This window comes from Haemaphysalis longicornis, unplaced genomic scaffold (assembly GCF_048455015.1).
Source record: "Haemaphysalis longicornis isolate Haplotype H1 unplaced genomic scaffold, Haemaphysalis longicornis Haplotype H1 scaffold_9, whole genome shotgun sequence".
NCBI classification, from domain to species: Eukaryota; Metazoa; Arthropoda; class Arachnida; order Ixodida; family Ixodidae; genus Haemaphysalis; species Haemaphysalis longicornis.
This window is the reverse complement of record NW_027526460.1, coordinates 108,081,082-108,106,410: the sequence shown is the minus strand read 5'-3', so window position 1 is coordinate 108,106,410 and position 25,329 is coordinate 108,081,082. Positions and strand designations below refer to the sequence as shown.

At 45.0% G+C, this 25,329-nt stretch overlaps 2 protein-coding genes across 2 annotated transcripts; both read right to left on the bottom strand.

Annotated features, from left to right (window-relative positions):
- Positions 1-1,114: 1,114 nt before the first annotated feature.
- Positions 1,115-4,380, bottom strand: LOC144153348 (uncharacterized; the record flags this gene model as incomplete). Its single annotated transcript, XM_077684999.1, has 1 exon — positions 1,115-4,380. A coding segment is annotated over one exon (759 nt), but the record flags the coding sequence as incomplete, so codon positions are not given.
- On the bottom strand, positions 4,379-25,329 carry LOC144153932 (uncharacterized). Its single transcript, XM_077685707.1, has 3 exons — positions 25,178-25,329; positions 6,714-6,888; positions 4,379-5,455 (listed from the first exon to the last, which is right to left on the bottom strand). The coding sequence occupies exon 3, from the start codon at positions 5,107-5,109 to the stop codon at positions 4,381-4,383; it is 729 nt and encodes a 242-aa protein (XP_077541833.1). The 5' UTR covers positions 5,110-5,455; positions 6,714-6,888; positions 25,178-25,329; the 3' UTR covers positions 4,379-4,380.

Below are 25,329 nucleotides of genomic sequence, written 5' to 3'. Positions count from 1 at the left end.
CAGCCTAACAGAAGGTGGCCACAGCTGACAGCGGTTTTTTGCGCCTGCAGTTAAACTCGACATGGCTGCAAACATGGCTGCAGACACATGAAAAGTCGCCGCTCGCTCACACCAGTTAAAAATTTCGATGACTTTGCACCTGCTGAGGAAGCCATCCCGGTTGCTCATGCCGTTTTAGTTCTTTTTTGTACGTCTTTTGTAATGCAAGGACGCCCGTCACTCACTGAGAAACGCACTCAGTTTTCAGTCTGAACGCGGACACCCTCGCGTTCCGCGCAGCTCGCCGCTATCTTGCAATTTGCATTCAGTAGAAACTTTCCCCGCATCCGCACGCCGGTCCTCGTAGAGTACGTAAGCGCGTATTGCTGAGAAATATGGCTGGCATTCTGAGTATGAACACTTGTTTCCCGCACACCTGTACTGCTCACGCCCCTGTCTAGCACACGCGCAGTTTAAAATGGTAACTTTACCTGTGCTAAACGTGCGTTCGCGGACCGTTTGATGTTTTGCGGCACGCGGCGTTGGAACTGTGGCTTGTTACCGATAAAAGGTTTGTCATTTTTGTTCCCCAGAACTGTAATGCTCATGCGCTTTGCATTGAACAAAAGCGAAACAACGACTCACGTTTTCAGAGCATTCCGTTGAACGTAAAGCGAAGCCAGTTGCTTCTAGGACTAGAAGAGTTTTGAAATTTCCCGCTACTTTCGTAATGAGTGCGAAGGAAAAAAGGCTGAGCCTCAGCATTGAATACAAAAGACATTCAAAAGCTCCATACAAAAATACTCGCACTTAATTGCGGCTGATGGTGTTTCTTTGTGTAAAATGAAATATACACAAATGGATTGCTGGGACATTTCTCCAGGGGCAATATAGCCCTTCTAATATCAATATGTGAAGGGCAAAACAATACATTTTTTATTATTAATTTTTTTCTGGGGACCGTTATGGCGCCGCAGAGACACCTGCTCCAGTAAGAGCGTGGTGATACGAAAGCAGCAGAGACTGCCATTAGGGCCAGTCCTACAAAAATGTGGTTGATCCCTCTTCAATAAGAATCGGCAAAACACGAAAGGGAACTGTGCCTTCACAGGATCAGTTGAATGTTTATTCTGCATCGATATGAACTTGTACATCGCTATTTATACTTCGTCGGCATGACACCCTCAGGCGCGTCAACATTTCATACGCCGGAGCACTGCGTAAACGCGAATGGAACCACAGGCGCTCGCAAAACATGCGAACGAAACCGAATGAGTTGCCGGCGAATCGTTTGGTGAACTCACAGTCCGCTGCAGCAAAAGAGCATGATTTGCGGTCTGTCTTGTGGGTATGCTTGCGAAGCGACAACCTGCCGGCGCGTCGCTTTCGCAAAGGTGCGACCACGGCGTCCCTGCTCCCTGGTCCGTGGAGTGTACGGCAGACGGTTGCGTTGCAACGATCTCAGCTGGCGCCAACTGTCAGCGCTCATTAGCATCTTGATGCACTACTTCGCTTCATCTCTCTCAGAGGGCAGCACCATCTAAATTTAAATGGGGGAGTTTATAGAAGGATATATCGCGCGTTCATACACCTGTCTCCGATTCAGCTCATAGCGCATCGGTAAAGAGCCAGGTACCTCTTGTTATGCTGACAGAGTTCCCGGATCGCATCCCGGCGCAGTCGCGTCAATTGTCATTTCGACGACGGATATGACGTCAGTCAGATCTTGGTGGATCCCGGCATAAAACAATGTCGTATTAAAAAAAAGGCACGTTACAATGTTTTTTTTTGCTGAAAGAAGAGAATGCTTTGTGGGAGTTGTTAAAGTGTCATAAGGCATTGCGAATCCATTTGACAGACTTGTCAAATTGAATTGTTAAAATTGCTAATCTTTGAAGCGGTGCATTTATTTCCATCATTATTTGGAGAATAACAATTTCTTTTTCTCTTCGATTACATGATACCTTAGTAATGAACTACCGAGGGTCCAGTTTCAGCCTTATGGCTTTGGGTCCCTCGTCTGTATATGGACTTGCATGTAATTTTTTTTGAATTCAGTAAACCTTTGAAACCTTAGAGTAGAAGGAGGCAAGCCCCATCCCACTTGCTATGAGTAATTGAGCACAACTAAGGAAGCAAAATATAGGGTTTCGCATATAGGCCCAATACATTACATTAAACTACAAAAAATACCCTCCTGGAAGCCGACCGAGATCCGCCGGATATAACTGCCTGAATGCGGTGAATTGCCTGCCCTGTGTTCAATACCTGAGTGAATTAATGAATAATTTCAGTGACAATCATTCCGTGAACACGTGTTACGGGCAAATCTTCTGTCCACGCCTAGTTCGGAAGTTTGGTCTGCTTTGTTCAGCTCAATTCCAGCTATGCTGCGGAGCTTCCCCGATCAGCGGTGTGCACGTGAGTGGCAGGGGGCTGTCCACGTGCCCATGGCATGATCCCTAAAGTGTCATGTTAAATACTTCACGTGGGCTTCTTCGGACGGTTACGGAGGAGGTGTGTTACGCTGCTATTCTTTCTGTTTTATTCGTGGGGCACATTCATTTATATTGAGCACCCCGTATAGCAGGTTGTTGTCGTTCGTTTCGACGTGTTTTATATCTAATCCGTGCCTGCTTATACCTTGAGCGGAACGTATAGCATTGTTTCTATTTACACGCCTTGCAGCTGATCTCCTGTCAAAGGCTGCCGTCGTCAACTTCCGGGCCAAACTTCCCTCTGCCGGCTCGCGGGTCTTTAATTTAATCTCACTAATTTGACTAAGGGGCGACACACGCCTTCCCGTGAAAGACCCGCCCCCTTCACTTACACGCGAACGATGGTTTGTTTAATCAGCATGTTGGTGAGATAGAATTTTCGGGTGCCATGACATTCGAATTCTGCATCCCCAGTAAAGGAAAGTCCGGGAAGAAGTGTTTTTTTGGAGTTAAAAAAAACACGACATGGGCTCGAGAAGAATTATATATTTTGTAAGTTTATGCAATACATCCGAAGAATATTTACAAAAAATACGTAAAATGTCACTTACAGATTATACAATATTTACAACTTCGTAAACATATGACCAGCAAACGCATCAACCTGAGGAGGCTATATTTCATTGGGCTTCTCGATAAATAATCCTCGACAAATAATCTGCCGGTGCTATTCGCGCATTTTAAGCAGGTTAGAAATAACTAACAGTGTTTTTTGAACGGTGCTTTATTACAATCTAGTGGCATCTCATTTCCGAACATATAATGAACAGGGCATAATCTTTATAGATAAATAAGCGACGTATTATATCAGTTTACCATAAAAAGTGGTACTAGGTGAAGTTATCTAGAACCAGTATTCCCTTTGGCCGTGCTGCCACTCAAGGGGTGTACTAGGAACAAAATTCTGTGCTTATAATATAGTTTGCTTTCTATGTTAACGCCGACAGATTACTCACAAAATGTTGGCTGTGGCAGTACTTGCTGTAGACATGAGATTGTAGATCCCTGGCATATCTTCTGAATGCGCCATTTCCTTGTAATAAACAATAGACTAAGCTGTAAGAAACGTTGGGTGCATAGAAGAAATAGCATATGTTCAAGTTATTCAACCCATAACTCAGTTACGTCTTTGTTGATGTATACGTCAGGAAGAAACTGTCGCCAGTGCGATTTCTATGTCGTTTTTAACAGCCTCTTTTGACTTTCCCGTTAGCTCCTGCAACTCATCTGCCAGCGCTGGGCAAGAGCGAAGTTTTTGTAATGCCTCGGCGCTGTCGGCATCACTGGTCACCTCACCTTCGGACCTCACGAACGCTACAGCCTTGTTTAGAAGGTGAACGTTCCTATTCAAGAGAGCTGTGATTTGAGAGAGCCCTTCAATGTAGTTATCAGGCTCCCAGGCTACCATGAGTTTCCTGAGAGTGTAGTTATTCGTCAGACTGCTCAAAATTTCACTGACATCTTGGCCGTTGTCCATGTAAGATTCACAGATGTTAACTTCAATTAAAGTGTTATTGGATACGATTAGCTGGGACAATGACTTCACAACTGCAGGGGTCAGTGACTCTGTCTGCATCATGAAGCTTTTAACAGTGCGGTTCTCCTTTAGGGCGTCAAGCACTCGAACAAGCGAATCGTGTGACATGTCCACTCCTACGAAGTTGTGGATCACCTGCAGGCTTGTCGTTTTCCGAAGCACGGACACCAACCCTTCAGTAATGGTGTCCAATCTGTTGCAGTTGGGATACAAATAAAAGTTTTGCACCGTGGTGTTTTGTCCGAGGGCATCAAAAAATTCCCGCAGAGTTGCCTCAGGAACTGAGTCACTGACGCTGAGAGAAACCGTGCAGCACTGTCGGTCTTGGCGCAGCAGCGAGATGAGCTGCGGAAGATAGAAGTCCTCCTACAGGATGTGCAGTCGCCTGAAGACGTTGATGTAGCTTTCTTGTTCGAAGAGAAGAGGCGCGTGTTCACTTTTTATGTCTACCTCGAAGACGTGCACTAGTTCCAGCACAGGGTTCGCGATCAGCACTTCAGCAAATGCCAGCAGCGTTTTCGACGATAACAACGTTCTCTCAATTGTTAACTTCCTAAGTGCGGTGTTTGATCTGAGTGCTTCTGCAATTTCAATGACACCCTCATCAGTTACCGCGTAGGAGCTCACAGTAAGGTTTTCCAGAGATTTGTTGCCTCCCAAGAACTTTGCTATGCTCTTCATGAAAGTGTCGCCAATCTCGTCACAATCGAGGCGAAGCGAACGCAAGTTATTCAAAGTGCTCGCAAGATCTATATTAAAACCACCGCTATCGCTGTCGACATCAATTAAATTGAGCTCTTCCAGGTGCGAGATGCTCTTGATGTTTTCAAAGGCCACTTTGACCGATGTGAGAGAACATTTACGAAGAGTTACCTTCTTCACCGACTTGTTGGTGCGTAAAATACGACGAAGAATGCAGGCTTCTTCTATTGACAGGTTTGTGTATTCCAGTGTGGTAGTCCCTCTTACGAGATCTGAATTCCTGCACAATGAGGTGCTTGATTCGTCAGCACTTTCTTGTCCCCTTATTAGAAAATCGTTGACATAAACTTCCGGGATGTGTGCGTCTTCGGATCGGTACTTAGACATGGTCATAGAGCCCTTTGGATGGTAGCGTGGCTTCTCAGTGCAACCAGTATAAGTATCGGTTAGTAGGTACACGTCGCAATATTTTGCTAGGGCAGTGGCAATGCGTGTAGATGCAAATCAGTTCATTCCTGTTTACGCTGATGGACTACGCATAGGTCAGATGAGCGAACAATGTTCCAAGCAGTAATCTTGCAAGTGTGAAATCGCTGTTTGGTATTGCAGACAGGGGTTGCGTTGCTTCCGAAACGTGTTACTGTCTTGACGGGAGTTGTATTGATCTCCTTTAAAATCGTCGTTGAAGGGGAGGAGCACTAGGCCGTGCAGCACGTGCTTTAGCCATGTCTAGAGCAACCTAAAAATGAGGAGAAAATTAAAGAAAATGTAAAGCTTTATATGTATAAATATATCAAGCGAGCTGTTAATGGGCTAATTAAGTAACCTGCAAGGGCTACAAAAACTGGTACAGACGCCAGAAAAAACAAACTGCGGACAAAAACACGAAAACATTCTCAAAACGCACCCGCACGCACCCCAGGCGTGCGCACGAGCACACACAAATGCAAAGGCACACACACACACACACACACACACACACACACACACACACACACACACACACACACACACACACACACACACACACACACACACACACGCACACACACACACACACACACACACACACACACACACACACACACGCACGCACGCACGAACACGCACACGCACACACACACGCACACGCACACTCACACACACACACACACGCACACTCACACACACACACACACACACACGCACGCCAAGCATACGACACAAAACGTGGACGGATATACTGCGATAATAAATCTATAGGTGAAGGCTTGCGCAGAATCAAAGCTACCAACATGGCAAATTAGAATTCTCTATAGAAAAGTCTGAAAAATTGTTAATTGGATCAAAATATTTCTGACATCCGAAATATGTGAAATGCTAGATGTTCTCTGTTTTCGTTAGCATTGCATTTTTACAATGGGGACTCTTTTACATAGCATTCTTGCCTCACGCATTTACGAAAGAACTAAGCTGCATATAGATAAATCGACAAAAATCAGCAGCCAGAACAATTGTTGTGAGTATAACCGAGAGGCTGCTCATATTGACAAATGATACACTACACCCCCTTGCACGTTGTTATGATGTTATAAGAACGCAAAACAGCTTTATTAACCTCGTAGGCATTTTTTACAATAGGCAGTCCAAAACAAAACGTAAAACAGGACCGGGCACTCTGACCCCAACATGCCGCACAGCGTGAAATACACTTGGTGCATTAAATTCCAGGAGCATTTTCAGTCATGGTAGGATGGTAGGTTCCAGAAAGCTTGTAACTGGCTGATCGCGCAACACCTAAATTGACGCGTTAGAAAACCTACGAACGGCCTTTGAACCAGACCGTCTCAAAGAAAGCGCCAAACAGATACAGGAATAGTGAAATGCAAACCGGGAATGTTTCTAAAATTTGATGTTACCTATAAAATCATAATTAATTGATAAAATTCGAGATACTACGTGTGCTGTGCCTAGAATCTCCCTGAATCCATCAAGATTTGCTTCATTCTCATACAGACCTGCAAGTTGCCCTAATCTGGAAATTTCCCTTGAGTTGCCAGCCTTGCTTCAAACACCCCGGCAAGTCCAACCATCACCATTCATCTCATGAAGAGTGGGTGCTTGGAATTCAGTTGCTGCATCGACGCCTTCTTCTTGCCGCCAGTGGTCAATCTGCTGCTTCTTCTTGTGCACCTGAAACATTAACCAATAAACATAACAATTTTCATGGGCGCTAGATGTGCACACTATTTGAGCTTTTGTTGTTGCTCACAACGTTCTTGCGTAAGCCCCAAGCCCCCAAGCCTGTGACTGCTGCCTTCACTGGTCACAGGAAAATGTCCCGGGGTACACTGATTGGGGTGCGTTGTTGTGACGAATGTTGCATTACCTGTACTGCCAAGAGATTGTGAAATAAGGAAAGAGTTTCGCTCCTCGGGGCAGGTGTCCTGCCGTCAATGCAAGTTGCTGTTCGCCATTTTGCATTTATGTTTTTTTATTCCGATGTAATGGGGACGGTGCATACAGTCCGCACTCCCTCTTCGTGATCTCGCGCCTTCACAAAGTGGAATGGCTCGACTTTTTTTTTGTTGACCGAGTAAGCTTCGGTAATGTAGAGTTAATCGTACTTCTACGTTATAAAACTGGCCGAACGCAGTTGTTGGCCCTGTTCGATAACACAGCGTGAGCCGGTGTGCTTTTCTTTAAGGTATTTTGTTCGTTTGTTTTTATCTCACCTTTTTTCGAGCGCCGTTTTCTCACGCATCAATGTTTCGTAAAACTACAGCCTACAAATTTAACGTGAAAGTTTTATTAAAAGAACGCGAATGTTTCGGTGATACACTTTTATGTTGTTTCAAATATGCCAAAGTTTTTAGCGGCGTTTAACATTGTCGAGAAATATCAGCCGTGTCACTAGAGGTAGCATGCTTTTTTGAAAGCTCGTTCCCTATCCATGGATATCATGGTGCAGGGTCACCAAACGGTATAACATTCGTCGAAGTCAAACACACCACACAAAGTGGAACGCAAAAAATAATGTTCAAAAATTTACACGAAGATACCGACTCCAGGAAACCGCTGGGATTGAGAAAATAGGATTCCCATATGAGTTGCACGCACAATTGCTTATAAGCCCCAGATGTTTAGCTGAGGAAGATAATACTCCTTATGTTAAAGCGTTCGATAGTGATATGGCTGGGAAGGTGTGGCCGAAAAGGTACGATGGTGGAGCATCGTCAAATGTATCACGCATATGGTAGGATGCACGAAAAAACAAAACCACTTTTCCTCAGCATTTAAATATTTCTGGTGAGGTCGACGTGCGCGCGGACGACGTGCGCGCGGACGACGTGCGCGCGGATCGTTTCCGAGTGCTGAAAACGCTTCATGATTGCCTGCTTTATCCATTTTTTTGGCGAACGACGCGCGGAATTTAAAATTTAGCACGGCTTTTGTTATAGTGCATCGGGTGGATCGAGAAAAGAGCCGCTGCTCACGGGCAGACGCGCTGACTGCGAGAGCAACGCAAAGTGCGCAAGCGCTTCTTGCGGGCAGCTTTGGGGCGCCCGTTATTTGAGGGCCTTTGTATCCTCCTAACGCCGGGTGACTTTTTTTTCGCCTCCGCTGATTCGCCGCCACTTGCGTCCGAACTGACTTGTGCGATTTTGAGCACTGAGGCTGCGGGAACTGCGGTTAGCGTGACCTAACTGAGGTGGCAAAGCTCAGTTTGCGTCAAGCATGGTTAGCGGGGTAACCGCAGTTTCGTCTGTCATGTAGCGCAGCAAACTGCGGTTTTGTCCAACCGCGGTGTGCTTAACCGTGGTTAGCTGTGCCCCTGTAACTAGGGTATTAAAAGTTGTACGTATCTAGCTCTAAAGAATTTACACTAAGGACGATCAGCATAAGAATGCGGCGATACAGTAGCGTTGTGAAGAAGCCTATTGATGTGTGTAAGAAAAGTACATAAGTAAAAAAAAACCGGACCATCTCCACTAACGTGAAACCTGAGGAGGGTTGAAGCACAGAGTCTATCAGTGCATTCGAAGAATGTAAGTCTCTTTCTTGCCACGCGGCGCTCGCTGATACATGCGGCATCCCAATTTCGAAGATGGAGGAGAATTGAAATTCGAAATGGAGAACTACAAATATTAAATTTAAAGCGAGTATGGAGCGAAATAGTAGCAAACAAGCAAGTGCGAACCAAAAGCGAGTGACGCGTCTTTTCTTTTAGTACGCGTTTTTGCCCACGTGTATGAAGCGTTCTATCGTGAGGAGTTGGAAAACGATTGTCCCGGTGTGTTCTCCTAGTACGCGTTACGTTCTAGCGTAAGGCGTTGGTAAACGGGTGTTCCGGTGTTTTATTACCGTGACCACATGAGAATACGACGACTTGGGACGCCGACAACCCGTGCCCATAAGATGCTTTGCCCTAAAACTCTGCAGATGAGGGTCCCTAAGTCAGTGACTGTACCGGGACCTTCAATGAGGTAATACAAAGGGAATAATTAGAAAAAACATTGCCAGTAGCTGTGCAGCAATTTAAGACGCTCCAAGAAAAAGGTGATTCATTTGAAGTAAACAATCCAAATAGGAAGTGTTTACCACTGACTAAACCAGACAAAACAAAATCTGCATATCTAATTTACATAAGGGTTAATTGATTAAAAAAACTGAACAAAGATCGATTCACAGGACGACAGATGGTCTTTTAGGAACGATTTAAATGACGAAACACGCATAAATAATTTCACAGCCACTGGTAAAGTATTCCAAATTGATAGTAAAGAGAAAGTTGAAGCCATTTTGCCGTAATTAGTTTGTACATGTGGTAGTAAAAAGTTTCTATGTGATGCAAACATTGTGCTGTTGTTAGTTTTCTAAGAAGGTGGGGTGGATAATATTAAAAAGCAATTGTAAACACAGGAACTTGAAAAATATTAAGCTTAAATTGTATTGAAACAACGTTTGAACCGATTACACGTTATAATATCGCAGCGGGTCCTGGGTGTAAGATTCAGGATGTTTCCTGGTGATAATGGAAATGGCTTGATTTTTAATACGTTGGGTTAATGAAATATGGCGAGGGTATGTGTTCGCCCACGCTGTGAGCCCGTAATTTAAATGGCAATGAATGAAATAAAAATAAAGTGATAAGAGAGCATCGTGTGAAAAATACGACTGAGATTTGATTAGGGCCCGTATTTATACGCAGTTGTTTTCTTGAGATGACTGATGTGAGGGCTATACTTCAGGTTAAGGTCGACTAACACACCAAGAAAGGAAATGGAGTTTCGAACAGCAATGAGATTACGGCCGAGTGATAAAGAGGGAACTGAGGGTACGTGTCTTTGACCAGGTTTAAATATCGTATATTTAGTTTTTTGAGGATTAATGTACACATAGTTATTGCCCCACCACTTTACGATATTCAGGAGTTCAGTGTTTAATTTAGGCGTAAGGCCTGTGGGGAATTAGTCTGGAGATGTTATTGTGGTACCATCAGCGTATTGTATGCAATGACACGACGTCAAACAATTTGGAAGATCATTAATATATAGTATAAGCAGCAACGGACCAAGTATTGACCCCTGGGGCACACCTTGATTCGTCAATTTTGCATCATAAAACACATCATTCACGTATGCGACGTACTTCCTATCTAAAAGACAGCTTTGTAGAAATGTTAGGGTCGGGCCAGTTACCCCATAGCTTTGAAGTTTCGTGAAAAAATATAATGATTAATGGTGTCAAAAAATTTGGTTAAGTCCAAAAATACTGAGCCAACTATGCAGTCATTATCGATGGAATGTTTACTAATATCAGTTAACGAAAGGCAGGCTAAACTAGTTGAGCTTCCAGAACGAAACCCGAATTAACATTGTTTTATTAGGGTAAATTTTTCTATTTAATTAATTAAACGCTTAACAAACAATTTCTCAATACTCTTACTGCAGGAAAGGAGGAATTGAAACTGGCCGATAAGTTGAAATTGAGTTTTGGTCTCTTTTATACACTGGAATGACCATCGCCCGCTTTTATCCAGGAGGAAAAATGCCAGTTTTGAAAACTGGATTAATAATATTACCAATATGTTAGCAGATCAAATCTTCCGCAATTTTTATACTCCGTAAGCATATATTGCCCAATGCCGGACTAGTGTTAAGTTGCCAATTATTCGAAATACATCTTCAGAGGTTACGGGAAAAAGAAAAAGTGAATATGATGAGCGAGGCCAACCTGTTTGATAAATACCTTGTTCATGCATGTTCGGGAGGTAATGAACAGTAAGCGCTGAAAGCATTGCCGATGCAGCTAAGCTTATCGTATGTTTTATTATCAAAGCCGAGTTTAGAAGTTGTCTTCGAAGCAAAGGGGGGCTTAAAAAATTTATTCAAAAGCTCTTACTGCTTTTTTGGGAGTAGGTTTATTGCTTATGAAGGCGTTGCTATAGGAACACTGTTCGGCCCCTTTCAATAGCTTATTTAATATGTTACACTAAGCTTTATATCGTTCCGCTATAGTAAGCGTTGAAAGATTAATGATGCTCTTGTCATACATGCATTACTAGCGAAATTATATTTTTTTGCACTGGACTGTCCACGAACTGACAGTGACTGGTGCAAGGAGCTGGCTTCGAAATTCTGTGAATGCTTCAATGGGGTCAGAGGATGAATTAACATGGGGCCAGCCCGTGGAAAGTATCCCGACGATGAATTTAATTTCATCAAATATTTTTCTAAATATGAATACTTGTTTGGGAAAGCTCCACCAAGGAATGTAGCAAAAATGGGAAAATTCTCGGTAATATCAACTTCAACAATGCCAGAGACACGGAGGGGTGAAACATTTGATAAAGCATGATCTAATGAGCTGTGTGTTCCACGAAAATTGCACCTTGTGTGCAGAGTGATTAATGGCTGAAAGCCATACGCGATAAAGCAATCAGTATAAACTGCTTACGTACTGGAATTATCTTCCAGTAAACTTATATTAACATCACCTACAATTAGATATGTTTTCTAACGATAGTTTGATGGCAATTTTATCCAGGAAAAAAATTCTTTGAGAGAAGATGACGGTGAGTGATAAATGCATCCCAGAATTAATTTTTCGCGACTATCTGGAAGGAATGCGTGGTCGGCTCTATCCAAACTGATTCACAGGGCGTGATGTCAATGGAAAGATCAAACCTGCGACTGCAAACAATGCCAGAGCAAAAGAAAATGCCAGAGCACCACCATGACTGTTCTCTTAATTTCTGAATAATTTTTGTGTTTGAAAACGCACTGTATAGGCCTTTCCTCTCTTTCCTGAGTGGCTCTACGAAAAATTAACTTTCAGAAGCTGGTCCAAACGGGAGAATCGCATGCAGCCCTCGTATTTTTACCTATTGAATCGGCAATACAGACTTAAATTCGAGAGAGAAAAACTGACTCATTTAATACAACACCCGTTGTTGTATCAAACTTACCATTCATTGTACTCTCATTTATATTAATTGGATAATGCCGAAGGGGATCCCGAAATAACAGTCTAGGACTCGTATACTATTCGCAATTTACGAAGTTGCATATAAAATAATCTATGGTTGCTAGGGTTATCACGGTTGGGCAGCCAATATGCCGACCCGAAAGTATGAACTCGCCCCGACGAGCAGCGATATACACGCGGCCGCAAAATAAGGCCGGGCCCGGCGAGTGGCCATATGCGTCGCCGGACCAGCTGACAATGCACTTGTGGTGTCGAGACATCGATGTGCGCGTGCGCGGCCACCCACGCTCGCTGCCCTGTATTTTCGTTCGCTTGAAGCGGCATAACTGATCAGACTCATAGTTTGGCGGTCGGGGTCACTTTCTTCGCGCGACATATCTCGCTCACACACACTGTGGCGGCAGACGGCGAGTGTGTGCTTTTTCCTTTTAAATGCAGAGCATTTCTTTAACTCACGATGTTATGCGTCCGTAACTCGGCGTCCGCACCACGGCAGCTGCGCCCTCTCCCCCACTCCTCCTCACCCTCAACACGCTTGCAACAGGGCGCGTCGTGGCGTGACGGTGGCGTGATAGCGCGCTCTCTCTCCGCCTACGTAACGCCGTTAGCAGAGCATTAGCGCGTAACGCCGCTAATGCTCTGCATTTACTCGTGCCCCTCCCGCAGGGGCATGTCGGGTTTTTTTTTAACAACCAACGGCATGTTTTAGGCAAAAAAGTTGCAGTGACATCTACGTTTAGGTCGTAAGATGTACGACGCGATAGCGTTACTTTGACTCCCAGGGATTGTTTTGGGATGGAGCTGCTGCATTTACCATTCATGCTTTCCAAACAACGAAGGTCAGTCAAGAGAGCAAGACTAGCTTCAATAGATTTAAACCACTGTGGAACAGGAAGACAACGCCATCTACGCTTGTGTGACTTAAGACGTGGACGTGAATGGTTGCGGGTACTTGGTAGTGGTTGACCAGTTTCAGCGAGCCCCGGATACACCAGCAAGTTCCCAGCCCTCTCAGTCAGCTCACGCTGATCTTGAGGTGACAAAATAGTTCAAGCTGCCTACAATTTTTCTACAGAAGTGGAATGGATAATGTTCGAGTAGTTCTCCCCTGAGCATGTATTTGAACATGGCTAAGTTGCGTGGAAGAGGGTGCATGTTTTTCGCATTTACACAGTTCATAGTTAAAGTAACATGTCTCCCATCAAAATCCCTATGAATGCCAGATTTGCGAATGTATAGTTTGGTTTGTTGCCAGCGCAGAGCTTGCGATTCTTCAGCACCTGAATGATCTCTTACTATGCTTAGAAAAAAAGAGAGGTTCTCCATAGTTTTCGGAGAGGAGAGTGTGGCAGTCATGGTCGCAAGAAGCACGATATGTGTGATCGCGTGCTTTTTGGTCAGCCCACTCGATCCCTTTCAGACCCCCGTGTCAGGGTGTCCATGTAAATTCAACTCCCTTTATTGTAGATGGGAGACTCTTTAGGAAGCGTTTGGGTATTTTTTTTCTGTAGTAATGTTTGAAATGCTGTGATGAGAGTCTCTAATGATGTTTGTGTTTCTATCTAATGATGTTTGTGTTTCTATTTGGACTTCCGAGAGGACGGGTCCAATTTCAGCTTGTTCCGTTCCTGTGCGGGGGTAAGGCTCATGCAGTCACGAAGTTTGTTACAATCGCGACTATTGTTGCCTCATTACTTTCCCACTTTGCAGCTTCGGTGTATGCTTTGTTTGCGTGGGTTTTTTATTTTGGTTGAAGGAGCTTGATCCTGGCCTCTCACCTGTCCTTGCATAGGTTTGGATTCCAATATTTCGGTTAGAAAGGGTTTTTAGGGGTAGTCGCTGGATCGTTGACATGCATATCATGAAGTGCAGTTTCTTCTCCGCGAGAGAAGGTGGGGGTGGGGGTGGGGCAGGTAGAAGTGATGCTTATCCTGGATACGATTACTCGTCTAAGTTTTGCTTAACATTGTTTAACAGCCGCTTCCTTTCCGCTAGGAGGGTGCCTTCCCTGATGTCTTCAAAGGTTTTTATTAGACCCAATTTGAGACCCGTTTCGGCGACCGTGAAAATTGGTAGGGTGAGGGCTGCCTTATATCTGTTCGGATGAAGGCGTTTATTTGGTTTTCTTCGGTGAAGGGAAGTTTCCGGCACGGCAGGCCGTGCGATAATCAGTGCCTGTAACAGCCTTATTGTTTCTTCTTTCCGTCGTGGTGTTCCTCTGGTCAGGTTTTTTACAATGTGGCAGAATTCGTCGAAGATTTTCTGCATGTTGGTGATTCTGAGTATGGTTCTGGCGCTTCTTAGTAAGGCCCTGCTGAGGATTCTTGCGTGAGTATTCTAGATGATGACACCCTGAAATATATTTTGTTGGTTTTTATCTTGGCTCGTTCACCACTCGTTCACCCCCCTTCCCCCCCCCCCCCCCCCACACACACACATTATGGTTGTGACTGACCTCGTAACAATAGGAAAATAGACCGAAAGGCAATTTAATCGGGCGCTGTAAACTTGTTTTTATTGTTTGCTAGGAGACTAGTTTCTTTCTGCTCATATTCTACACCTCCCGAAGATGTTTTTCAGACACGGAAGATAACGTTCTGCCCCCCCCCCCCCCCCCCTCTTTAGTTAGGTTGTCGGGAACCGCGGGGTCACAGCGCAGCGCCACTGAAAGAGTACCAGCGTAGCAGGCTTTCGGAATCGAACTGCCCGTGCCGTGCTGGCGCCAAGGCGCCGGCTAAGAGCGCCAACCAGAGGGCGCTACAAGGTGATACAATGTTGGGGCCAGCATTTGTTGCGATGGGTCGGCCATTTTGATGTGATGGCGTCAATCTGCCTTTTTCGTTGCGCTGTGGCGGCCTCTGGTGGCGCCGCCGAGAAGCGATATGGCAGGGGTGCAAGTGGGCTGCCACTGCAGCGGAAGGGGAATCAGGGCTGCGTTGTTGGTTGTTTATTTGCTTTACTTGAGTTGTATAGCCAGCCTAAAGCTGCAAAAGGACTAACTATGCTGGAAGACGTACGTTTTCAACGTGGGAAACATCTGAACAAGCGTGCGACACTCGTTTCTTTTTGCGGCGGTCCCGCAAGTGTCAGTACCGGATAGTGGCTATCGGAGGATGTGGACGCGTTGTTCTCACGGCATTTCTTTTCTTCCCTAGCTTTGAAAAGAGAGGGGAGGGGTACATGAACATCTGTCAGCAGCATAAACGCAGGCGTGGCCTTTCCAAAAATCATTGCTTGAAGCAGGTATGTGGATTTCAGCGATGCGAAAAAGTATACGTAGCTGCAGATTTGTTCAATTCCGCCGCTGTTTTTTTTCCTTTTCTTATCATAACGAGCATAAATTACTTTTGTGAGCGTGTTGACCGGAGAAAGCGAAGCCAAATCAACCAAAATCCCGACGTATCTCAGAAAATTGCTTTTTTGGTGCATTTTTATTCCTAAGAGCACTTGTTCATCCTAGTCGTACGATTACAGTTTCTTCTTTAAAAGAACTGTCAGTTTGAAAAGTTAGTATTGGTTCATTACTTTTAAACAGCGGCAATATCACTGGCGAAACAGGCGGTGCACAGGAACTTCATTTCTACTAAAATCGCAATCTCCCCGTTATTAAGTTGCGTGCAGATTACAACGAGAAAAGATACATCACTTTCCGCAAGCATGTCAGGACGAAAAAAAAAAAAACGATCCCCAAGGGGATTCGAACCACCCCATTTGAACAGGTGTATCTGACGCTCTAGACCACTCGGCCATCGCGCAACAACCTACCAACCTCGAATGCCACCGACACAAAGCTGACGTTTACCTTATGTTTTTGCACCTCTCTGAAAAAGTTTTTTTTTTACAGTATTGCTGGCACAGAAACTGATCGTTATTCTTTGAATAGCGTTTACCACTAAGCGTCTCTTCATCCCCACCCCCCCGAATACCTGATTGCCATAGTCTGCGTTACTTATTATTCCAGGAAATACGATCACAAATTTGAGAGGCACATTCATCGCGGCGCGATTCTTGTCGGGGTCTCCTGGCTGCCTTAGTCATGGAGCCTGTCGTACTACGGAAAAATTCGCTCTGCCGGCGTGTTCGTATCGCTGTCGGAGTAATATGACAAGGCGATCTCTGGATTTGGCGCGCCAGCAGGTTGGCGTCCGTGGCGGTGTGAATGCCTGGTGTGACTGCGACGAGACGGAGAATGGGGAGTTCATGCATAGCGCCGAGGCGGACAGCTCCTATTTGTTTACTTTCGTTTCGGGGTTGGCGTATGTCGATAGAAACAAATATTTCACCCTTCATGTTATGGTTCGCCCGACAGTTGCATTTCTAAAACGTACTGAATTTTGTTTTCTCGATAGGGGCCGAACCCGGCCGCGTGTTTTCACTACACAGGCTCAGTTACAGCCGGAGGCAGCCGGGGAATCACCGCGGAGCAGACCGGCCGACCCCTGCCATTCAGTTTCCGGCCTCCTCCGCCCTTGCGCATGCGCAGTAGAGTTGTGAAAGAAGCGGATTGCGGGCATGACTGGCGACGCTCTGGCGAACATTTTACAACGCACAGAACTTCGAACTAACTTCACTGCGCAGGCTCGGCGCCTGTTGTATTCACGGATCTTTTCTTTCTTCTCAACGGTACTGCCACTGTCCTTCTTTCTACATGTCAAGTGGTGCTGCGCGCTCTCCAGATACAGGTGAGCCCTCGCCTCTTCCTTCCTCAGTCGTGGCTCGTGGTCGTAGCTTCCGTATGGCAGTCCTGACGCATATGCGCGGATGCTTGATGAACACCACTTATATCGGACGGCTGGCAGGTACGGCGAAATGAAAAAATGAGCCTAATAACGCTATCGCATTAAAATACAAACATGCGATTGAACCTACGGAGCAGAAATTCGTCCCCCAGACGGGCAAAAATGTTATCGGTGAGATTTGGGCTGAGCGAGCCGCGAGCACTTCACTTTCGCCGTCTGCCACCGAAGCGTGTGCGAGCGAGATATGTCGAGCGAAGAAAGTGACCCCGACCGCCAAACGCTGAATGTGATAAGCTCTGCCACTTGAAGTCATGGGAAAGACAGGACAGCGAGCGTGGGTGTGCGCACACACGCACATAGATATCTCAACACCAGAAATGTATCGTCAGATGGCACAGCCAGGCATTTTGGTCACGCGCTCGCGTGTCCCGGCTTAATTTGCGGCCGGGTGTACGTTCTGCGGGACTCAGAAAATCGGATACCATCATTTGTGGCAGTTCCTTCACCTGGAATTGAAAAACCCGAAAACTTATACTGGCAAGGATGCTTAAGCTAGTCAGAATAGAGATGGAACTTGACGAGATTATAGAGCTGGGTATAAGGTTTGATTTCATCAGTGGACCCAATGTCTCGTCCATGGGTGCAAGTAGTTTGCGTTTATAACACGTACTATATACCGCAAACAGTAAATATTGCTTTCATTCAGGCAGGTTGCTCGCAAAATCTTTTGAAGATTATTCAACATTTTTCATAAAGACCGCGCACAAATGTTGGCGTAGAACGTTTACCAGGCTGGGCAAGGTGCTTTTAAGAAGCTACATTTAGGGGATTGGCTTAGCAACAAAGAATACACGCCGAAGAAAGCGCTCAACCAACCAAAATAGATAATACAAAACACTGGACGGAGGTGCTGCAAATTGATGAGCTTTATTCGTAAAGGATGTGTTTACATTAAAGCGAGAACTTAGAACTCGAACTCTTGGAGAAATGAAATAAAGACTCAACAAGGAATCAACCCCCGACACGCCGCCGGAGGAGTTCTAACTCGGTGTCATATAGATTAAACGACAAATGAGCAACGAAGATTGACCGCTCGTTGCTGAACATGTAGGCCTCTACTGCCTACCTTAGCGCGTCTCCACTGGGTTGTGGGGAATCGCTGCCTGGGTGTCTGAAAAGTGTCCACAGCTACTATCCCTACACGCCTTATATGTAAGGCCTGATGCTAAGTAACCTTTCAAACAGTAAGCTGCTGCTTTCTCACAGACGATACTTCAGCGTGAGTTTGAGCAGTTGAGGCATTAATTAACGTACTTGGCTCACGATCCGTTAGATATATTGACAGGTCGCATTTCAAATGCCAGTACTGCGCGTGTTTTTCGTCACGTGAGTGTGATAAAAACAGAGCTAAAGAAAATGAAGCGGTGTCGCCTAAAGAAATAACGCCAACAAAGTTTGTTGGTATGCGGCTTCAAAACGAAACAATATCAACATTTATTGTTTACAACGAGCTGTTCAGTAAAGTGTGCGAAACTGGTCCCGGTCGCATGAGTAAGTATTTCAGAAATTTTCTGTTCACCCGAACCAGCGACCTAATTATTTGTAAAATACCTTTGTGCTGGGTATTAACCAGGAGGATCAAAATTTTAGGCTTTTATTCGGCTGTATTGCTTTCGACAGATGTGGTATAGTTTATAAGAAATCTTAACTCAAAGGTGGCGCCAAAACATTTGGGCAGGTACCAATTTCAGATGCGCGAACCACCCGCTTACCGAGGAAACTCTGTGAGCCCACCGACGACACCTTGATGAGACAATGAAGTGAATTTGTTGAATGTTTATCAGGGTGCGAGCACCTATAGGTTAGTCAACCACAAGAAATATGCGTACACTCAGAAGCCTGTGCACATTTATTTCGAAATATAGCGCAGTGTGCATACTCAGAAACAAGAACAGACCCAGTAAATAGGAGTCTATGCTCAGTCGGATGCAGCAAAATTCATTTCTACAAGCCAGATTAAGGGAACACTGAAGTCCACATACAAGTTGCTTTAGATGGATAGATGAGCTCACATAGGACATGAAAATACCACTCGTGAGCATAGCGTTTCCTAAAATTAGGTGGAAAATAGCTAAAACGTGAAGGCCTGTGCCGCTGCCTTTAGCTACACCGCGCAACGTAACCGGAAGTGGTACAGACGCCTGACATGCGCAATGTCTTTCCTGGCGGCTGCTGGATGGCGCTATTCGTGCCATAGTTGAGGCGGCGGTACCGCTCTTTGAGGAAGCCTACGAGGTACGCAGGAGCGGTTGGTTCGGCGCCAATATTCGCAGTGCCTCAAAAGAACAATGTGTTATTCTTCTACAAAACCTTAATACTGATCACGCGTCTCATTCTGGAACTTATTGCTTAGTGGCCCGGAGCTGCAGAGCGCATGGGAGATCGGGAAAGCACGACTAAACTGGCCTAAACGAATTAAACCGCTCAGTACGTGGTATTGTTATATTCAGTTGCTTCTATACCGCTATACATCACCGCTGCCTCGATTGCTTCAGGTTTATCGTGACGAAAGCAGTGACTGCAGTCGATTTCGGCCTCACGGTTCATCAGCGTTCGATTAGTGATTTGTCAGCAATTAACACATCTTTTTGGGGTGTGACTTTCATTTGAAACCAACTTGCGGGTTGCCTTCAATATCCGGTTAATAACAGGAAGGTTCGTTTTGTTCTGCATAAAGACGCTAATGAATAAGGTTCGCTTTCACGCTAGGATAAAAATCTGTAAGGTTGTTTCGTAATCTTCTCTGGTAGCGTGTGCAGTTTAACACAGCAAATACGCTATTCCATTATATAGTAAAATTGTAGCGGCCTAGCTAATCTGTAATCTTCGGCAAAATAACACCATGGGCCAGTTGCGGCCGCCGCATTAATGATCGTAATGACATCAAATTCTTTCGCAATCGCTTTTGTGCGACTGGAGTGCTACAAACGTTTATTTCGAGCCATTTTATGCATATTGGTATTTTGCAAATTATGCATATGCTTACCAGTAGCTCTGGTAAGCAGTAGCACCCGCCGCGGTGGCTCAGTGGCTAAGGCGTTGCGCTGCTGAGCACAAGGTCGCGGGTTCGTTTCCCGGCCGCGGCGGCCGTTTTTCTGATGGAGGCGAAAAGCAAAAACGCCCGTGTGCACGAGATTTCGGCACACGTTAAAGGTCGCCAGGTGGTCGAAATTAATCCGGAGCCCTCCACTACGGCGCGCCTCATCGCCTGCGTTGCGTCGGCGCGTTAGACCCCACAATCAATCAAATCAATCAGCTCTCACTAATTAACCATGCTAGCAATTTTCTAAATTAATGCTCTCGGGCTGGCCAACGTCTCTGAACTACTGACACCAGCCAATAAGCGGGGATGATGGTGCTTGATCTTTCAAACAGACTGTTATTGCACAAAATGCGTGAAAATCGGCATACAAAACTCGATGCATAACTTTTTTGTGCCAGGCAACGTGACTGCACTGCGTTTATAACACATTTCTGCGTCACGTTAACATAAGCCTGCAGTAGCTCAGTGTGCAATGGGGTTGCAGGCTGTTCCTCGTATGTACTGTAAGTACTCTAAAAATACTAGATGTAGGCCTTGCTGGAAAAACAAATTGGTGCTGTACAGGAATCGGTACCAGGCACAAAGAAAGATAATGAAGGCCTTCCCTATCAGCAAAGAGGGTCAATTTGGTTCAGCTATGCGTGGTTCAATGTACAGGACGCCGAGTTTGTATTCCCCGGATGACTTGTGTAGGGATGGTGGCTTGTTCTTTCTACAATTATCTTTGTCTATCAGGTAGGGTTATAGGGTTGCGTTTAATTACAAACAAGTGGTTTTGTAATAAATTTGTTACGTATTCGTGCAACACCGCCTTGTCTTTTTTATTCTCCTCGATGACCTATTCCGTGCCTGTTTCGCCATTTATCAACACGAACTAGCCAACTTTTTATAGCACTGGAAGAAACAGGGCGTCCCTTTACAAACCACTCCCCTTAAAATGAGAGACTTCAGCACTACACCTCCTTGTTTCTGTAGGACCCGCTCTTAATTAAAATCTTGGACATAAAACTCATTCCACTGGTGTAGCATGCTATATGAACCACAATTACTGCAAAGCATTGGGAGGGGTGTCATTCAGGAATGCCTGACTAATAAATGGAGTGGGATCTCAGTAGCTCTGCAGATAGTGTGCTGATGGTTTCGAAAAATCCTCTCATCTTCAAACATTCTTGCGTAAATAAACAAGACCAGTGAACACGGATAAAAAGCGTTTAGCATGATTTCTACAATCGCCATTATTCCCTTGTGAAGGGAACCCACCGCGTTGGCTCAGTGGCTAAGGCGTTGTGGTGCTGAGCCAAGGGACGCGAGTTCGATTCCAGGCCGCGGGGGCTGCTTTTCTGATGGAGGCGGAAAGCGAAGAGGCCCGCGTGTTCAAGATTTTGGCGCACGTTAAAGATCCCCAGGTGGTCAAAATTAATCCCGTACCCTTCACTACGACGCACCTCATCGCCTGTGCAGCGTCAGCGCGCCAAACCCCACGATGAAAGACTTGTGAACATAGCCTTTATTTATTGCATTACCTTTCCATCCACTTAGGTATGCGGCCTTATAAACTTCATTTTTATTACCCAGACTAACTAAGAATGGGGATAGCTCAAAAATACTGGCCACGGAAAAATTGAGCGGCATATCTCACCCTAAGGTAGTGGCAGAAACGAGCAGAAAATAATGACAAAGCTTTTTAATGTTGCATGCAGGAGTGAACAAACATGAAACTACACTAAACATTTGTCTTTTTTTACATCTCGATAAGAGGTTTAAGGCTTCGTTGATATTGCTGTGAAAGAGGCAGCAAACTTTTCTTTAAAAAAAAATTCCCCGCATTTCCCCGAGGGGAAGAATGTGAAAGTGCGAATGCACGAGTTGAATTTGCGCGGTTCGGTAATGTTCGCGAAAGAGAGATCACACACACACACACAACTACAAAGAAAGAAAGATGCATTTATCACAGACACCTATTTGTGTTGTCGTTGTACTTGTTGCTAGAGCGGATCTCAGCTTTGAAATTTCGTGTCAGTACTCCTTTAAGCGGGTGCATTAGCCCTTCTCACGCCCGATTCCTGGCCAATCCCCCACGTGGGTATGTGCCATGTCAGCGGCCAGGCAGCGCGCGCCCATCTCCCCCCGTTGCTAGGGAAGACGAGGAGCGCGCGCAACCGCAGCTGTTGGTATGCGGACTACGGCGGCGGACGATCCCCCACGTGGGTATGTGCCATGTCAGCGGCCAGACAGCGCGCGGCCATCTCCCCCCGTTGCTAGGGAAGACGAGGAAGACGAGGAGCGCGCGCACCCGCAGCTGTTGCTATGCGGACGGCGGCGGACGATTCAGGCTCGCTTAAGAAGTGCATTCGCACTTAAAACTTTCATAACTTGTATTACAAATCCTACGCTGCACGCCGTCCCCAGTTCGTCCCCGAAATGTTCCACCTAGGTGATTCGGACAGCATCTTTATGTGTTCTGTGATAACCCGTCATCGTTTTGGTGTGAAAAAATTGCCTGTTGGCGTGTTTTCAGTCCTTTTAAACATTCAAAATACGGGTAGATTTTTCAATGTGAGTAAAAAGTCAACCAATTTGAGTTGTGATAGAAACAAACATATTACGTGAGAGGCAGAGAATATATCGGCGGCATAGTTATGCCATGGACAACGCCTAAATATACAACTTGCCATGCAGCAGGATTGTGGAGAAAAAAAAAAAACATGGAATGGTATTGCACTCGCATCGCAAGCATTAGCCAGTCCGTAACACGTGTTGTAAGAGTTCCTGACCTACAAAGTATCAATTAATGATCCAAGACCTATTACAAAGTAGGTTTCACGTTTTTGAGTAATTAAAAGAGTCAGAGGACAAGCTGAAAGAAGCCATAAAGAGCCCGAAGAGCCCTGACGCTTATTTCAGTGCGTACTTTGCACCCAACTTGAAATATAAGGAATGAAGAAATAAATCATAAGCAATGTAACAAAGTAAACTGCAAAAGCTTCAGCTTTATGGCTCTATTTTAAATCTCAAAGCCCAATAAGAATGATAAAACTATTAGGGAGGTCCAGTCAGTGGTCGGATGCTAACATTACGCGTAATAAATTTCCTTGTGACGACAAAATGTGCCGTACTCCCTTGAACAGTTGGCTAGGCACGTTAAATACGGAGGTGGCTTGTCTTTGGAAGCCGATGTCCAAAATTTGTTGGTTGAATCACTATAGGCGAAGCAGGGATTATTTGCCTTGTCAGGTCGGTGTTTAGCAAATCACTCCGAAAAACATCCGCTGTATTTGAATTTAAAGCAGAAAACACCAAAACATTTAATGCGTGGTGCACAAGTGCAGCAAAGGACGTCCTTCGGCGGGGTCTTTGAAAGCAGCCACTGCGTGCCTGGTGCACCAGCGCGGTGGCAAATATATCTTATTGCAGAACTGTAATACTGCAGTGTAATACAATTTTAATAATTTTACCTGGCTAGAAGCAAGTCCGTAAAGAAATGTGCCTGGCTACTCTGACCAGAAGCCAGTTCATAAAAAATTTGCCTTGCTATCCTGATACCCACGCTATAAAATCATATCGCGCAATTGTGTTATCGCTGTATTACAATATATTGGTCATGCTGCTGTTTTAATTATTTGGCATCTACATCTGATGTTAGCGTATTCGAAGTGACCATTGTGCTGCTTGAATGCTTTATTCGCTGCTCAGAATATCTTTATTTGAGGCCAGAAAAGAGAAGTGTAGCCTGAAATTCACCGACAAATATCGTCGGATTAGACTATCGGCAGCAAATGTTCAGAGGTTTGTCCATAACCGACACAAAGACACTATTAAGGCAAGCTACAGTATTCTAAGTATCGGAATAGCTAACTTCCAGGTGAGTCCAGTGTGATCAAGCAATGTTCACTGAAGCATAAAACAAGAAGCCTCCACAATGTAAAGATTGCCTCATATGGGCCAGCGTATTTACCTGATTTTGTATTGCAAATCACTTATTGTAACATGTACAAGGGTTATTGCACTGCGTGTATTGCTTGTCTGCAGAAGCTGAAGCCAAATCCTCTAGCTTGTGTCTGGCTGAAGACTGAGAATGATGAGATGATGAAGCCTGTAAGACTGAATATTTACTTCAGTTTTAAATATTTGTGGCCGGCCTTTGAATCCGCACAGCTATTATACCTAGGAATTAGTGAAGTTCTCTTGAAACGGGCCTTAGAAAGGTGTTTACGATGTTGTGTGCACGTATGCGCGTGATGCACATATATAAATGCTCCAATATAGAATACAATAGCGCGGTACACATATAAGGTAGATGTTGTTTTGGTTCCACCTCAACCAACATTTGTACGCTATCCACGAAGAAATCTACCAATTGGAAAGCTACGTAAATGAAAGGATTGTTTCGAAAAATTTCTAAACAATGCAAATTTATTAAATGTGAACATACGGGGTCAAAACGCCTGGCGCTCTCACTCGCCTCTGCGCCCCCTCATTTTCGGCATCCGTTAGTGCCACCATAGTCACTTCCAAGTGTTCTTATACTGCCCTATTGTCATGTATTTCATTGGCCTGTTTCGATGTGCAGTAATTTGTGTAAAGATATATATATGGGTTTTGCACAGAGTAGGGCTCGAACAATCACACTTTACAGTGGAATCTTTGCGAGTATGTATACGCCTAATAAATCCGTCCTTCCTGACTTGCGCCACGCAGGAACATGGAAATATAGACCCCGCATCCTTCATGAGCAGCTCAAGAACATTACTAGCTATAAAAGCCCGGCGCCCCGGTCTTCACTCCCTTCTCAGAACAGTCGGAGCCATAAACGTGGATGAGGAATTATTCGTTTATAATTATATTATACGAAATCACCCCAGCAAACATATGTGTACTTAGTTCGTTACAAAAATTGTTGCTTTTTGCAAGCGGCTTGGGTACTTACGTTCCAAATATAGTAAGAAGTCCACTTCGAAATTTTACAAAAGGCATGTTCAGCATCTAATCGAGTAATAGGAATACATCGCAAGTCCACAATGGTCCACGTGGAGATTCTTTGATGAATTGGTGTGTATTGACTTCCAGATGAAATATTGTGAAACTTCAAATCAGCAAAAGCGCGTCACGACGTATAGCTTACTTGAATCAGGCATTCAGCATTACTTACTCGGTCGTGACCCACACCTGGCTTTACGCGTCAATGCAGCAACTTCGCCTCCGTGTCCACCTTCCTCGTATGGTGGCCAATATGATTCCAGCAACTTCGACACAACGCGGCTGACGCGTACGAGTGGTCTGCAAACCGATGCGCTACACACA

Excerpts from the sequence above, each read along its gene's own strand:
- LOC144153932 (XM_077685707.1), bottom strand. The coding sequence starts at position 5,109 with ATGACCATGTCTAAGTACCGATCCGAAGACGCACACATCCCGGAAGTT.